General features: G+C 42.2%; 1 protein-coding gene across 3 annotated transcripts in view; it reads left to right on the top strand.

The window, feature by feature from the left end:
• Positions 1-4,700: 4,700 nt before the first annotated feature.
• sdk1a (sidekick cell adhesion molecule 1a) overlaps positions 4,701-15,058 on the top strand; it is a 1,556,037-nt gene continuing 1,545,679 nt past the window's right edge. For all 3 annotated transcript variants that reach the window (XM_039774120.1, XM_039774121.1, XM_039774122.1), the window contains exons 1-2: positions 4,701-4,917; positions 5,138-6,123. In XM_039774120.1, coding sequence (XP_039630054.1) covers positions 5,667-6,123 — 457 coding nt within the window. In that variant the 5' untranslated portion in view covers positions 4,701-4,917; positions 5,138-5,666. The remainder of the gene's footprint in view (positions 4,918-5,137; positions 6,124-15,058) is intronic.

The following is a 15,058-nucleotide window of genomic DNA, read 5'->3' on the forward strand; positions in this document are numbered from 1 at the left end:
GACCCGAATGCAGCCATGAGGAATGCATAATATTGCAATGGAGTATGGAATTGGGCTTTTGAGGGTGCTGCAGTGCCTCCTTCTGTGAGAAAAAAACAGTATACTATTGAGCTACTTTAATACCCACTCTTCAAGACACAATCTCCTTTTCAGTTTTGCACTAAGAGGTCAAGAAAACTATGACTGAAGATCACCTCATAAATTGCTAAGGAAACTAACTGGGCTCCATTGACTCAGTGGATGGGATGGGAACACAAGGACACTTAGGGATATGTCATTGTCATTTAAAGTGATAGCTCAAATACAAGATTACTTGATGTGCTGTCAATACAACTCACACATCCAGGTACTGGACATGTTTACAGTGCATCAGTTTTTGGAGCCAATCATAACACATGCAGGGCACATTAGAGTCAATAATTAATTATGGAGCTCTGGGTCTGAACAAAGACCCAAGGACAATCTATGTGGGGATTTTGCTATGTTTCTGTTTGCTTTTTCATGGCATGCCAGTCTCCTCTGACAGACATATGAGCATATAGGTAGCAGTTTAAGGGTGTGACGCAGTGTTTCCCAAACTTGGTCCTGGGGACCCACTGTGGCTGCAGTCTTTTGTTCCAACCAGATTCCTAATCAGTGACAATGCCTGATAACACAAATCTCATTTAATTGGCTGGTACGGTATTATTTTTCTTCTCTTATTCTACATTCAGAAAAGCACAGTGGCATGATGGTTACATTTATAAGACATTTAGACATATTTCTGCTTTTGCTATAGATTTAAATGCTTAACTCTCCTTTGTTGATTTCATTGTATTTTGCCCTTTCTCCGCGTAGTTTTCCCCCTTCATTGTATCTTAATAATGACAAGACACGCTGCCAAACAACACCGAATATTCAAAGGCTACAACTACTTTAGCGTCAGACCCACTAATTAGTACATAATAGATTAATTAAACAATTTGAACACCTGGAAAAGTAGAATGAAAGTCAAGATATAAATACTGTAACCATACAAACATATGGTTTCTATTTCACGGATTTTCACCTATCGCGGGGGGGTCTGGAACGCAACCCCCGTGATCGAGGAGGGATTACTGTATTGTTAAAAAAGAACAAAACACATTATTCCCATATAACTGCTTGGTATATTTTGATATTGGTGCAGTGGTAGCGCTGCTGCCTCGCAGTAAGGAGACCTGGATTCGCTTCCCAGCTCCTCCCTGCGTGGAGTCTACATGTTCTCCCCGTGTCTGCGTGGGTTTCCTCAGGGTGCTTCGGTTTCCCCCCACATTCCAAAGACATGCAGGTAAGGTGCATTGGCGATCCTAAATTGTCCTTGCCATCCATAATTTGTTCCTGCCTTGTGCCCTGTGTTGGCTGGGATTGTCTCCAGCAGACCCCTGTGACCCTGTGTTAGGATATAGCGGGTTGAAAAATGACTGACTGAATGACTAACTGACTGGGTGACATTTTTTTAGGGGGTTATCCCCTACTCACTTCGCTCGACAACCCCCTGCTTGTCTGCACTACGCACCAGACACTTTGTGTCTCTTCTGCTCGTGTTATGAAGAGGGGGGCTCAACACACTCCAAGGAGATGCGGTTGCTCCTCTGAAACCCCCTCTTAAACGGTGACACAATGGGAAACAAACACAGTTTTTTTTTTTACGCCCCCCTTTGCTTGATCAGCTGCTGGATTGCTGCTGCTGTGCCCTGTGATCTGCATCCCGTGTGGCACTTTGAACATTTAAAAGCCTGTACCAACTGTCCTACTCTTTGTCGTTTATTTCTGGCCCCTGGCGTGGTTAAATCTTTTGAAACAAACTCTCGTCTCGCAGGATGTGAGTTCTTGATATTTTTTAGTTTATAATTTAAAAACGGAATAAGAATCTGAAAATCTAACAACATCATATTAAAGTTCGATAAACTCTGAAAATAATGATACCAAACTTATATATGTAGGTTCTAAAATAAGCCTGATTTGAAGCGTGACAAAAACATGACATAAAAACGTCACATAAAATTGTTGCACAAAATCGTTGCACTTTTAGGCTTAGGATTTTATATATAGAGAGTAGATATCTATCTATCTATCTATCTATCTATCTATCTATCTATCTATCTATCTACCTGCATTATATAGTACATTTTCTATCTATCTATCTATCTATCTATCTATCTATCTATCTATCTATCTATCTATCTATCTATCTATCTATCTATCTATACAGTTAGGTTCATAAATATTTGGACAGAGACAACTTTTTTTCTAATTTTGGTTCTGTACATTACCACAATGAATTTTAAATGAAACAACTCAGATTCTGTTGAAGTGCAGACTTTCAGCTTTAATTCAGTGGGGTGAACAAAATGATTGCATAAAAATGTGAGACAACTAAAGCATTTTTTAACACAATCCCTTCATTTCAGGGGCTCAAAAGTAATCGGACAATTGACTCAAAGGCTATTTCATGGGCAGGTGTGTTCAAGTCTGTCGTTATGTCTTATCAATTAATCAGAAAGGCCTGGAGTTGATTTGAGGTGTGGTGCTTGCATGTGGAAGATTTTGCTGTGAACAGACAACATGCGGTCAAAGGAACTCAAACAACAGTATAATGCAATGAGTAGCCACAAAAGACTGAGTCCCAATTGACTAACTGAGGAACAAAGGTTGTGGGTTTTTACAATGGCAGGAAGGGGTGGGTCTGAATAGGGGATGGTGGAAGTGAGGTCAGTAGGAGGGCATGATCTGGATAGGAGGGCAGAAGTTGGTGCTGGTTTAACTGGGTTTCCCTTCTGTTGATCAGTGGAAAAGGGAGAAGAGAGGTTAGTGCACTTTATCAACCCTCGAGCTGACATCTTACCCTCAGTTAAGCCCTTTGAATGCCTCCACATGTGTGACAGACAAGGGGGATCGAGAAGAGTAACCTGAAGAGCGATGAGTCACTTCCCTTGGACACAAAGCCACACCACTCCCAATCTCAGCATTCCCTGGAAGTCAGCATTCACTATCAGACCAACTTCTGAGTAAAATGTAGCTCCACACCACTGAAGTTCAAAACCGGCATTTCGCCAAATGTTCGTTCAGTACGTTGATGCTATCTGACCCTGTCCTTCACAGAATAAAATTAAACAGGGCATCCTGCAGGCCTCATTTTTTTTTTCGTTTCTCTTCTTCGTTCTCCTGTATGTTGTTTTGCTTTGATGCTTGCAAAAATCAAAAACACTCACAGAGCTCATACTTTATGAGCCAACTTGAATAGCAAAGAAAACACAGTAGGTTGATATCACCCTGTTAAACACCCAGTCCACTAATGGTGACTATATGGCATAACAGAAGTTAACTGAGCCATCATAACACAGAAAGTCAAGTAGCAAAGTTATCTCTGATTTGAAATGCTGAAGTCTTTCACATGAAATCCTGATTTTTCTCATCTGTAAAACAATGTAAATTGGTGCTGACATTTTGGAGGACACCCACATTTACATTAAAAAGAAGAATTAAGCAAGACCCTCAGTCAAAGGCTTGTGACCGTTGTGCCCCTCCTCGTCTCATACTGCACAACTTTCCTGTAATCAGTGTCTTGAGGATGGCATGATGCACAGTGGTTAGATACCTCACATCACAGCTTTGGGGGGCTGACTGCAGATTCTGCATGGAATTTGCAGTTTTCCTACAAGTCTGAATGGATTTGTTCTCCATTCCACACATTCTTCCTAAGCTCATTGACAGACATCTGTGCTTACACTTTTAAATATAATGGTTCTTTAATGGCATTTTACTGTTTTGTATGGTTCCATGAAGGCAAATTGCTTGAAATAACTATTTTGCTTAGGCAGAGATTCTTTATAGATGTAATTGTTTTTTGGTCTTTGAAAAAGTTATTAATATATGGACAAAATAGAAATCCTTGATGTATAGTACACTACCTAGCAGTATACTATCAAATCAAGAAAAGCTGACCTTACTCTGTGTTACTGTATGCAGCAAGTGTCCTTTTAAAAGCACAAAGCCATCAGTATTTCACACGTCTGTCACCATCAACTGATGGCTATTTATGGAGTGTGTTACAGATCTAAATAAAAAAGGTTCTTTCTGGGACCTTCATACTGCTGGTTCTTTTGAAAACCAAAAATGATTCTTAACTGACAACACTCTGAAGAACCACTTTAGGATCTTTATTTTTAGGTGTACAGATAAGTGAATATGGGTGTTAAGTGTGTACCCTCTGCCACTTAGTAGGTTCCTGCTTTGCACCTAATGCTGCTAGGACAGACTTCAATTATAATGAGCTAGATCAGACGAATTTAATGATTGATAAATTGATGGATGAGGTTAAACGTGGATGTTCGAACGGTCCAGATGACTTTAAATAAAAACTGTGACCTTAAAAACCGCAAGCGATTTAAACTGAGACAAAACCTGAGAAACATGGATAGCCTCAAAACTAGCAGATCTAGTCCTAACGATCGAATATTATAGATCTACGCTTTCACGTTATCGGTCCGAAATGTGGAGCTACAGCACGTTAACGGACGGTAGGCGTCGCCGAGCAGTTCGATTGGCCAATTGAGGTAAGAGGGATGGACACGTGAACGGTGAATTGAAGTCCCCGCGTTTTCTCGGAGGCGCGCGAGCGCGCCCTCGCGCATTGTCTGCGATCTTGGCGGTGATTTGCTAGTTTCTCGCAGCTGCCAGCTGCTTGATGAGCAGAGTCTGTGCTGCACGCCGAGCTCAAACAGGTCTGCTGCTTGTCGCCTCTCAAAGGAGGACACAGAGAGCAAGTAAGGGAGGAAGCGAAAGTACCCGTAGTGGATCTTATCTGGCACGAGTGTGTTAGTACCCGTTTAAGTAGCCGTGACGTGTTTAGAAGAGGAGCCAAGATTAACTACAGGAGTTCGGAAACTTCTCTAGGTAAATAATCGAGTCTCGCTGTGGTCTCATTCACTGTTTATATGATACAATTTTTATATAATATGATGTGCTATCCCTCGTAAATATATGTATTCAGCTGATCAGCTGTTTATGAATTATATATTTCTAATATAAGAGTGAACGCAGCGCTGCCTGTGTTCGTTGTGATCGTGCCTCTGCATCACACTGTCATGTATATTCTTCTTTCCTTTTCTCTCAGGCGCTTTTTACAACTTGGATTACTTGGATTGATCAGAAGTGCACCCTACTCGAATTAAAATTTGAGGAGAAAACTCGTTTGGATTATCCAGTTGAGGGAGATATTTTTTTGTGGTCTGCGACACTAATTGGAATTAGATTTATTTTTATTTTCGTTTCAAGTTTTTTGGCACCTGTGCAGCATCTGGATTAGTCAAGAAACCTGCGGTCATCGGATACATTCTGCCAAAGATTTTCTGAGAAATTAAGTTAAACTCGCATTCATAAAAAAGATGAGCGAGTGGTGGATCATCTAATGGATAAGGGGAAAGAGTTTAATTTGGGAATGGAGGCGAAGTATTAAAGGGTACACCCAAACGAACCAGAAAAGAGTGAAAGGACCGAAACCCAAGCGTTTCTCCCTGTGATTAAGCGGATGCTTTTGGGTTTGTGTTCCTGTTGGCAGATGCATTAACGAGCTCCCTCTTTGTGGCATCGCTGGAGGCGGAGGTAGCGCTGCTGGTAGAAGCGAGACTGCAGAAAAACCGACAATGAGAGGTTTCAAAGTGAGCTTGGGCATCTCTACGTTGATGGAGCCGCGCTCGGATAGTCAAATCTGCAATCGGGGTCCACAGGCTCCTGCCAACTCGAGAGATTTGGACGCGATCGGCGACCAGCACCCAGGAAGCAGCTCCGCACTGGCAGCCCACAGCGCAGCAGCGCGAAAGTGTGCCGATGTCTCCGGCCTCACGAGTTCATACTGCTCTGGTGGCATTGCCGGCGACACCCGTGAACAACAGAGCCGGGATTGCACAGCTTGGGGTTTGGCAATACGTCGGTGCCAGCCGCAAGGGGAAATAAGAAAAAACAGCGCCGGGAGGAACGCCACTGCGGAGACTGCGAGAGCCCATTCTAGACGCAGGGCTGGGAAGCAAAGCGAAAAGTTTACATGGAGTTGGTGGGCGTTTCTGCTGCTCCACGGCCACGTGTTGCGGGCTGTAGCACAAGGTAAGAGTCGCTGTTCACGCGCGCATGTGTGTGTGCGATTGTATACCAAGCGGTCCGCTGTCGCTGTACGGGGTCCGCACCGCCACTCTGCGAGGACTGGCGTTGGGAAGTCGTCTGTGCGTTTGGTGTTTCTGCAGGTTGGCTCCGCACATATTTCCTGTCTGGTGCGGATGGCTACTCTGATTTTAAGACTGACACTTCATTTTTAGTCATACTATTTTGTGTTGATGTGGTAGGGCTTTTATTCTGGTTTTATGTTAAAAAAGAATTCTGTTGTCTCTGTTGCCACTGATTGCATGCATTCACGCAAATTGTAATTTGCTGTTAAAACGCCTTTAGATGCCAATGGCACAAGTTCATTGACTTACATTTGATAAGTCAATCACACACGCACAAAGAAAAACTTCAGTATACATGAAAATATATCACAGTTATTAATGCATTCACAGTAGCTTCTGGAAGTTTTCTCATTCATTCATCTTAGATGTATTGAGGCCTCCTGAAGGCATGCACTTCATTTTACTTTTCATAATTACTCAGAAAAATATAAAACCAAATTAATGTTGACTGCAAATACAATATCTGCTTATTTTTATATGAAACGCCGATCAGGTAATGACCGTTATATCAAGATTAATGGCCGGTAGGTCAGTGTTGGTTTTTTTTTAATTCAGTCTTCTCTGTCATTCTCCTTACTGGAGTCATACCAATTTTTTTACGCTGGGATTGTTTACCACACTAGGACAAAATCATTTAGTGTCTTAATTTGGAGAATAATTTGTGTATTTTGCACATGTGTCCGCGTTTAATGCTGTGCAGAGAAAATGGGAATGGGTACATTTATACTTTACGGAGAAATTCTGTATTGTATTTATTTATGTATTTATTACGGGAAAGTGAATAAATTACATGGCAAGTTTGGTTAAATGTAGTGATATAACTGACTCCGCACAACCTGCACTGAGCATAAGTGCTGAAGCCACGTCAGGTACAGAAACCTCGCATACCACCACAGATATTTACTCGAGTAATGCACGCTTGTTGACTTTTTGTTTATTTCAGCCAAAGTTGAAATCTCGGAGATTGCATTAAGGGAATTCTAATCCAGATGGTGTGCCTAGAACACAATAGTGAGATGATCCCGGTCTGTTTACGCAAGAAAGCGGCTAAGCAGAACAAAGATTACATCAAGGGCTTTATTAATCGGATGAATACGGAATACTAGGAAACCAGTGGGTAGGATATTAGATTTGAAATGAAATCTGTATTCCCCCTTCAATATGTTACCGCTGGGAGGATTTGGCTTTCCGAGCTATAGTGTTTTAAACATTGTTTCACTTGTTTATTTCTTTGCTGGTTACGTGTTGGCATTCTTGCAGTGCTTTCTGCTTTCCTGATTGCAGCGCTGCAATGACAAGAATACGTTTTGCCTAACATTCTCTTTATCCTGTGCGCTGTGCTGGAGTGCCTGCGTCCGGTCTATAAAGGACTGTCTTAATCTGCCCCGAATTCCGTTATGCTAATAGCCTTATGCTGCAGAGGTGCGTTGTTAGTATTTATTTGGGGCTTGTTTTTAGATTCGCTAGTGAGGCGCTTGATCACGCCACATTTTAGAATAAGATTTGAGGTCCCGAACTTCGTGAAGTAAGTGCACAACTCAAGAAGGTCCCCTTCTTCGGTAATAGCGGATCTTTCAAAAGGAAGCATCTCATATGTAATGTAGCCTACTAGGGTGCTCAGAATTAGTATCACACGGTATAGTAAGGTCCAAGCTAGGTGCAGAAATTTCAAGATCTCAGGAAAGATTTGATCAGTATTAGACTCCCACTCTTTTGAGAAAGCCCCGACATACGGAGTCAGTCATCAGTGATTCGTACGACTTAGCAGCGAAAAGTTCCATGCAGCGATCTTTTTGTGGATTGCATTCCCATCCGACATATGCCTTATTACATTGATTTATTGCTGCAGTATGCGCAGGCTACCTTTCGGCACCTTGCCACTATGCTATAAGATTGTAGCGGACATGCGACCGCCTCTAATTATTTACAGGGAAACGCTGTAAACGGCTTAATGGCAACCCGCTAAAATAATAATAATAAAAAAAGATGTGTGGCTTGTGTTGTGATTAAGCCTTTTCCCGCCAGAGTTAATTGCACTTTCTTTTCTCTCGTGTAAATGGTTGCTTACTTTGGATGGCTTTAATGTGAATATCCTCTGATTGGGGATCTTGAGGGAAATGATGCTGTATTGACAGGTGCTGCACAGCGGAGGGAGCCTGAACTTTGAGGCTCGAGCGTCCGTTTCATTTTGTGTAATCTCACTAAAGCCTTGCTGTTTAAAGATAGCATGTGGCTCGAAGCTCGTCTCTCGCTTTCTCTTGGAGTTTTGATTTTCCCGTCAGTGGCTCTAGCTGGCGCTTATGCAGCGTTTGCATTCTGTGCGTGACCACGCGAGCGCGCATTCTCGCCGCGACTTTTTGTGCACTTGAACCCGGCGGAGGTGCGCAAGATCAGCTGTCCATGTCAGTCTGTGTCAGGCAGAAAGGCGTAGTGATTTCTATCTCGTCGTGGTCGTTCAGTGCCGCAAATCCGGAAAGCGAGGGCTAGCTGTGCTCCTTGTGTAGAATCCGCGATGTATCATTTGTCGGTAGGCAATAAATATCGGTTTAACAGGAGGTGGCACTGGAGGCTATAATCTGAAGCAAAGTCTAATAGATTTTACTTAGACGGGAAAGCGAGATTGTCATAAATGCGAGGAGGACAATCCTTACGTGATAGGTTGTGCGCTCGCAGCAGAGTTCAGTTTAGACAGAAGTGCACACTCATTGCTTCATGTTAGCATTCAGTTTACCGTAAATGTGTCCTGAACTAAAAGGGAAAAGCTAGGCTGGACAGGATGGCATCACTTTGTGGCACCCTAGGGGTCGCAACTACAGGGAGTGGCCCACGGATCACAGTGAATGAGGATCACACACACCTTAGATTCACTCAAGTTGTAAACATAAAGGTGCCAAATGAAACCAAAAGTGGTTTTTCAGAGTGATGACATATAGAAACCATTTTTGGATTCCCAAAAGAACCCTCTGTATGAAGTTTGCAGACAAAACGTTTATTTATTTAGATCTGTAGCAGGCTCCATAAATAACCATGAATAGATGATAATAGATCTGTTAAAATACAGTACCAGTGGGTTCATATTTTTTTTGCAGACCAAGTTCAGGTTTTCTTGATTTGTTAGAATCCTGATAGGTATCCTACTATTCAATAAAAACGTCTGTTTTATCCACATTTTAAGAACCTTTCCAAAGCCCTAAAGATCCCTTCCAAGAATTAAATGGTTACATGCCAAATAATTGTTCTGCTAGGAACCACACTATCCAGTAAAGTGGGATTAAATAACCATTATTTGTAAGAGTTTAAAACTAGCTCAGTTTATTACATGTAGTGAGTGAATATCGAGGTGACGCTAGAGACAATAACCTGAATGAAAGACTTTGAGATTTTACTTTGATGGAAAAACAAGATCATAGTAAGTATGAAAAGGACAATTCGTGTGTGACAGGTTGGGCTCTCACAATAGCATTCAGCTGAGAGGGAGGTGCGCTCGCTGAGACAGTAGAAATCTGGCAATTGTGTAGGATGTAAATACCTGGGGGGGTCACAACAATTGTGGGTGACATGGTGGTGGAGTGGGGTAACCTGAGTCAGACGTCACTTGTATGCCCACTAAGAGAGTTGATGTTTTATTTTTATGACCAGGTAAAACTTCAAGAGGTGGTAAGCCAGACAGCATAGGATCTGTACCCTTATTGAGTTTGCACAGGATGATAAGGCTGACTGTGGAGTGGGTGATGATCAGCAAGGCATGACGTTGGGCTACTACACTGCCTACTATACATTCAAATATTTCTCCTTTACCCACATAACAGGAACCTTTTCAAAGCCCAAACTACCCTTTTACAGAATGAAATATTTCTTTGTCAACTAGTTGTTCTATGGGGAACCACACCACCCAGTTAAGGACCATTGAGGACCTAACGGGAGCAGCCGAAAGAAGAAGAAGAAGAGTAACCATTATATATAAGAGTGTAGAAGAAGCTTATTTTACTATAAGTCAAAAAGGTAAAGGTTAGTCCCATGTATTAAAAAAGATGGACAACATTTGGTCTGTTTAGTCTTCCGTCTTTTTGTTTTCGGCAAGGGAATGACCTTTACCTTTTGTTTCTTTTGCAGATGCACGCTGTCACAGTCCTACAGTTACTCCGCTTACCATATTATAGGTGTGTTCTGAGCTTGAAAAGGGAATGTCAGACCGGGTAGAATATGTGCTCATTGCGAGACTGTGGAGGTCACAACAACTGGGCCTGGCAGTCAGTAGCTCGCAGGGAGAGCACAAGTCAGATGTAAAGGCGTGCCGGCTCCCCGCGAGTCTGCTGACGTTCATGCTGGCAGCACAAGCTCACTCCATTATCGATGTGATGTGAACAAGGAGAGGAAAACCAGACGAGGTAGACTATGTATTCACCGTGAGCCTGCAGAGTCCAGGAGTGGGGCGTCTGAAAGTGAATGGGGTTAAAACACGCAAGTAATGACATTGGGATGAATTGTACTGGTTGGCAACTGGAACAGTATAATTGTTTTTTTTTCTATCTATCTATCTATCTATCTATCTATCTATCTATCTATCTATCTATCTATCTATCTATCTATCTATCTATCTATCTATCTATCTATCTATCTATCTATCTATCTATCTATCTATCTATCTATCAACTTCATTCCAGACTATTTGTAAAGTCTCTGTATCTTCTGGGACAGCATGGACTAATCTTGTGCTGGAGATAACAAAAATCTTATATGCTTTTCTAGTTGCCAACCAGTATGCTTCATCACGTTTATGATGGGATGAATACCATTACCCAGGAAGTGGGACTTTTTTTTTTTTTAAAGCATGGGTGTGTCTATATAGAAAATAAAACTGACATTTTGAGACTTTGGCAGTTATGCTGTGAAAATGTAGAAAGACTGTAGATGATGGATACCAGGAAGATTTAAACAGGTAAAAGAGGCAAGGGGCTAGTGCAGCAGACGTACCTGAGAATAGAAACACATTTTTATGTAAAAAAAAAGAGAATGAAGAGCAAAGTGATGCCAACACCAAACTTCAAGAACCGATTTAGTGTTCCTTGCATCATCAGGTTTGGTTGGTGCAAGTTGAGGTTTCTCATTCAAGGTCAGCAGATGAGAGTCTGGATCTGGTCTTATCCTCAAGGGATAATCCTGGAAAACATAAAAGTAAATGTGATTGGGCATATCCCGGAATGCTATGTTACCAAAATGCTGAAGATGTTGCACACTATTTATCTGCTTTTGAGCATATGACTTTGACTTTTGAATGGCCAAAGGAGGAATGGGTGATGATGCATTTATTGGCTGGGAATACGAGAGAAGCTGATGTTTCTTTGAATATTAAAATATTAATGACCAAGATAAATTAAAAGTAGCTTTTTTGGAAAGGTTTGAGGTCCAAGATGAGAGTTACACATTAGGTGATGGTCAGCTCGAGCACCTTAAAAAGACAAGGGCAAGGTTACAAGATCTTTGTGAGAAATGGATTAAACCTTAGTCGCACTTTAAGAAGCAAGTTAACAACTTGATTGTTTTAGAGCAGATTTTAAGGTCGTTCCATCCAGAAATTTGAATTTGAGTTGACCAATGGAATCCGGAGGCTGCTGAAAATTCTCTCGCAGCAAAAAGAGGAAGCTGTGGGAGAAATTGCAGTAAAGAAACTTGATATTCTGTTGGACATTACTTTAAAGTATTAGGTCAGAGGGGTGTGGAAAATCTGTGTTAAAATGCCTGAAGAAACTGAAGAAAAGGGTGTAACACATATTGTGTGTTATGCGTGTGGACAGTTGGGACATAAGAAACCACAAGGCCCTGCTAAAACAGATGTGGGGGGCAACTTGTGTAACTTTGTGAGGTTCAGCACAGTCGTGTGTGCTGATTGTGAATGAGCATGGATCTATCTGGTAAAGAAATTCATTGGATGAGATTCGTGTCCACTTTATGTTTGATGACTTGAAGGACGTAAGGTATATGTTCATGTTGAGCTTCAAGCAGGAAATGGTAAGAAAGAGGCTGATATGGCGAGGATCAATGCTTACAGTGATTGTGGGAGATTTATGTTCACTCTGTGAGAGAGTGAGAGTCGGATTGCAAAGGATGTGTGATTATGGAGATCAAAGAGAGAAGATGAGTAGACATAATGAGTGAGTGTCTGAGGTCCCTCTGAGCCAGAAGAAGTCCATTGGGGCATCACTGTGGGAAATTAATTCATTAATGTGATCTGCTCTGAGAGAGGGAAAGCCACACAGAGCCGGCTCTAGACAATTTCGGGCCCGAAGCAAACTACGGGGCCCGCCCCTGCAGCTAGGGGGTCCAGGGCAGAGCTCTGAGCTGCAGAAATGCATTTTCCCGGCATCTACAACCATCACTTTTTGATGATTTCCATTTGACACTGACAACTGTAACCGTAACACACTGACAGGAGCCAAATGTGCAGGCTGTCAGTGCAGACTGTCATACAAGGTCCTGAGTGAAGGGTATGAGTGATGGAGGTCGGAGTGGGCCCGCATAAATGTGGACAGAGGACAGAGGCACAGGTGAGCCGTGGAGGCGGCAACAGACGCGCGGGCCTGAGTGAAACGTAATGAAGATTGGAGTGCCGAGTGGAGATGACCACGTGGAGTAATTAGGTGATGGAATATGTTGCCCTTGAATTATATATATAAAAAAAATAGTAATAGAGGTTGCAGTGAAGGAGTCTGTTGTGCCATTGGGCCCTCTGCAGCAGCGTCGCATCACAGGAAAAAAAAAAACCTTGGGCGCAGTGGGCCCCCTCCAGCTGTGGGCCCGAAGAGGTCGCTTCATTCGCTTCACCCTAAGGCCGGCTCTGAGCCACACCACATAGACAGTGTGCTCATGATGAGCCTGAAAAGGTCAAGACAGAAGGGGATGAGAAGAGACAAGCTGAGATGATGAGGTGTGAACTCACACAGCCAATAAGAGTCGCTGTGAAAGATGGGTGCTTTGGTGTGAGCCCCCGAGATTTGGCAAGGTCAGGACTAGTAACCTGCTCTTCCTGCACCCTTGGGAAGTGGAGACCATGGCTTCTGGTTATTTACATGCAAGACGGCACAGGACAAGTTGGTGACCGATGGCATTTTCTTTTAAGAGTTTTGTAGCAATTGCTGAGGCATTGGGTTTGCTTAGGAGTTTACTGTAGTGACAAAATTGTATTAGCTTTGTCCCAAAGGGCTACGGTTGCATATCTCAGACAAAGTTGTAAATTGCTTTTCTCGACTGATGGTTTATTTTGTCTTTTGCTTAACTTTACATACACAGTTCCACTGCAAGCAAACAAAAAAAAAATCCTGCTCTGGAGACTGTTGCTATGACTTATTATTATTATTATTTTTTTAATTCAAGAAAAGAAAATCTTGTAATCTTAACTGAACTGTAGCAATTGGCTGCTCAAAACTATTTGCTTTTTGAGGCCAGCTATGGCTGGGCCTAATGAGTTTAGAGCTGAGTGTTTCAAAATGATCTCGGGGCAGCCTGCCCAGCGTTCCAACGCGTCAGACCATTTTGTATTTAATTTTACCATCAGCTGCTTTGGGATGTGCAGATTCAGGGCTATTGGCACATTTAAAATTCAGCTGCTGCCGCAGTGGCCTAACACATAACCTTATACCGTAAAGGGAATTCCGTCTCCACTCTTTACAGAGGCGTGTGTTTGTCTGGGTTTAAAGAAGTGTATTTCATGGGATTTATTTTACTTGTGTAGTTTTCAAGCAACCCCTCTTACACACACACACACACACACACACACAAGGCTCCCCACTCACCATGAGATACTGATGTAATCTAAATGACAGCCTCTTGTCTAATTTATTGTGGCTGGCCTTTGCAATGCAAATATTTACCGGCTGATGAAAAGATAGGGCAGGTCTTCTAATTTTTTTTAAAAGGTCACAGTAAACTGCTGAACTGATTTTTTTTTTTTCTTTTCTTAAATGGACTCATCTTGGGTATAAAAGTTTAGATTAGTTTGAATCGTGACTGGAGAGTAAAATTCCTCAGATCCGACTGAATGTTGACTGTATTACGCTGCCACTGAAATTAGCCTATTTGCATGAGGAGATTTATTCATAATAATAATAATAATAATAACTCGCCCGTTCCACAGATGATTCATGTTGTTGCTGTTGTTCCAACTCCTTCCTTCCTGCCTTTGAGGTTAACAGACGTCTAGATGGCATGGTTGCACTACACAGAACTATGTTGTTCGACACTAAACACCAGAGAGAATATTAATTAAAGTCAGTGCTTAACTACTTTTGCTTTACAGTTTCCGTTTTCCATGTGAGGGATTCTGCTTAATAATAGAAGTCTGTCAGAGTCCACATTTTTATGCTGTGATGGGATGCCCGGTTTATGGAAGGTTGCCAGGTGTGGGACAGGGCCCAGCAAGGCTCTATTAGACTGCAAAAGATGGCATTGACAAAGTGCTTCCCTCATGTCAGCCTAGTAGGGCACCACCAGAAGGAGGTGTGATGAGTGCCCTAGAAAATGACTGATGTAAAATGGAGGTCAGGTCTGCTTGTTTAGAAGTTTTGAAACCTCCCTCAGAATAATAGGTGGAGCAAGAAATGGGACTCACTGACAGGGGGAAACTAAACAGCTGTCAACAAATAGGCAAAAGCTCGGAAAACCAGACGTGTTTAAAAACCGAGCTTCGAAGCGTAGTCAAAAACAAATGCAAAAAGTCTTGTCAGCCTAAAGGTCTTTTTCCTAACCAAATCACTAACCAAATTAAAGTAGTTTGTTTATAAAATATTCATAGACTTGGACATTGGGCTTACTACACTGTC

The sequence above is a fragment of the Polypterus senegalus genome, chromosome 13 (genome assembly GCF_016835505.1).
Source record: "Polypterus senegalus isolate Bchr_013 chromosome 13, ASM1683550v1, whole genome shotgun sequence".
NCBI lineage: Eukaryota > Metazoa > Chordata > Cladistia > Polypteriformes > Polypteridae > Polypterus > Polypterus senegalus.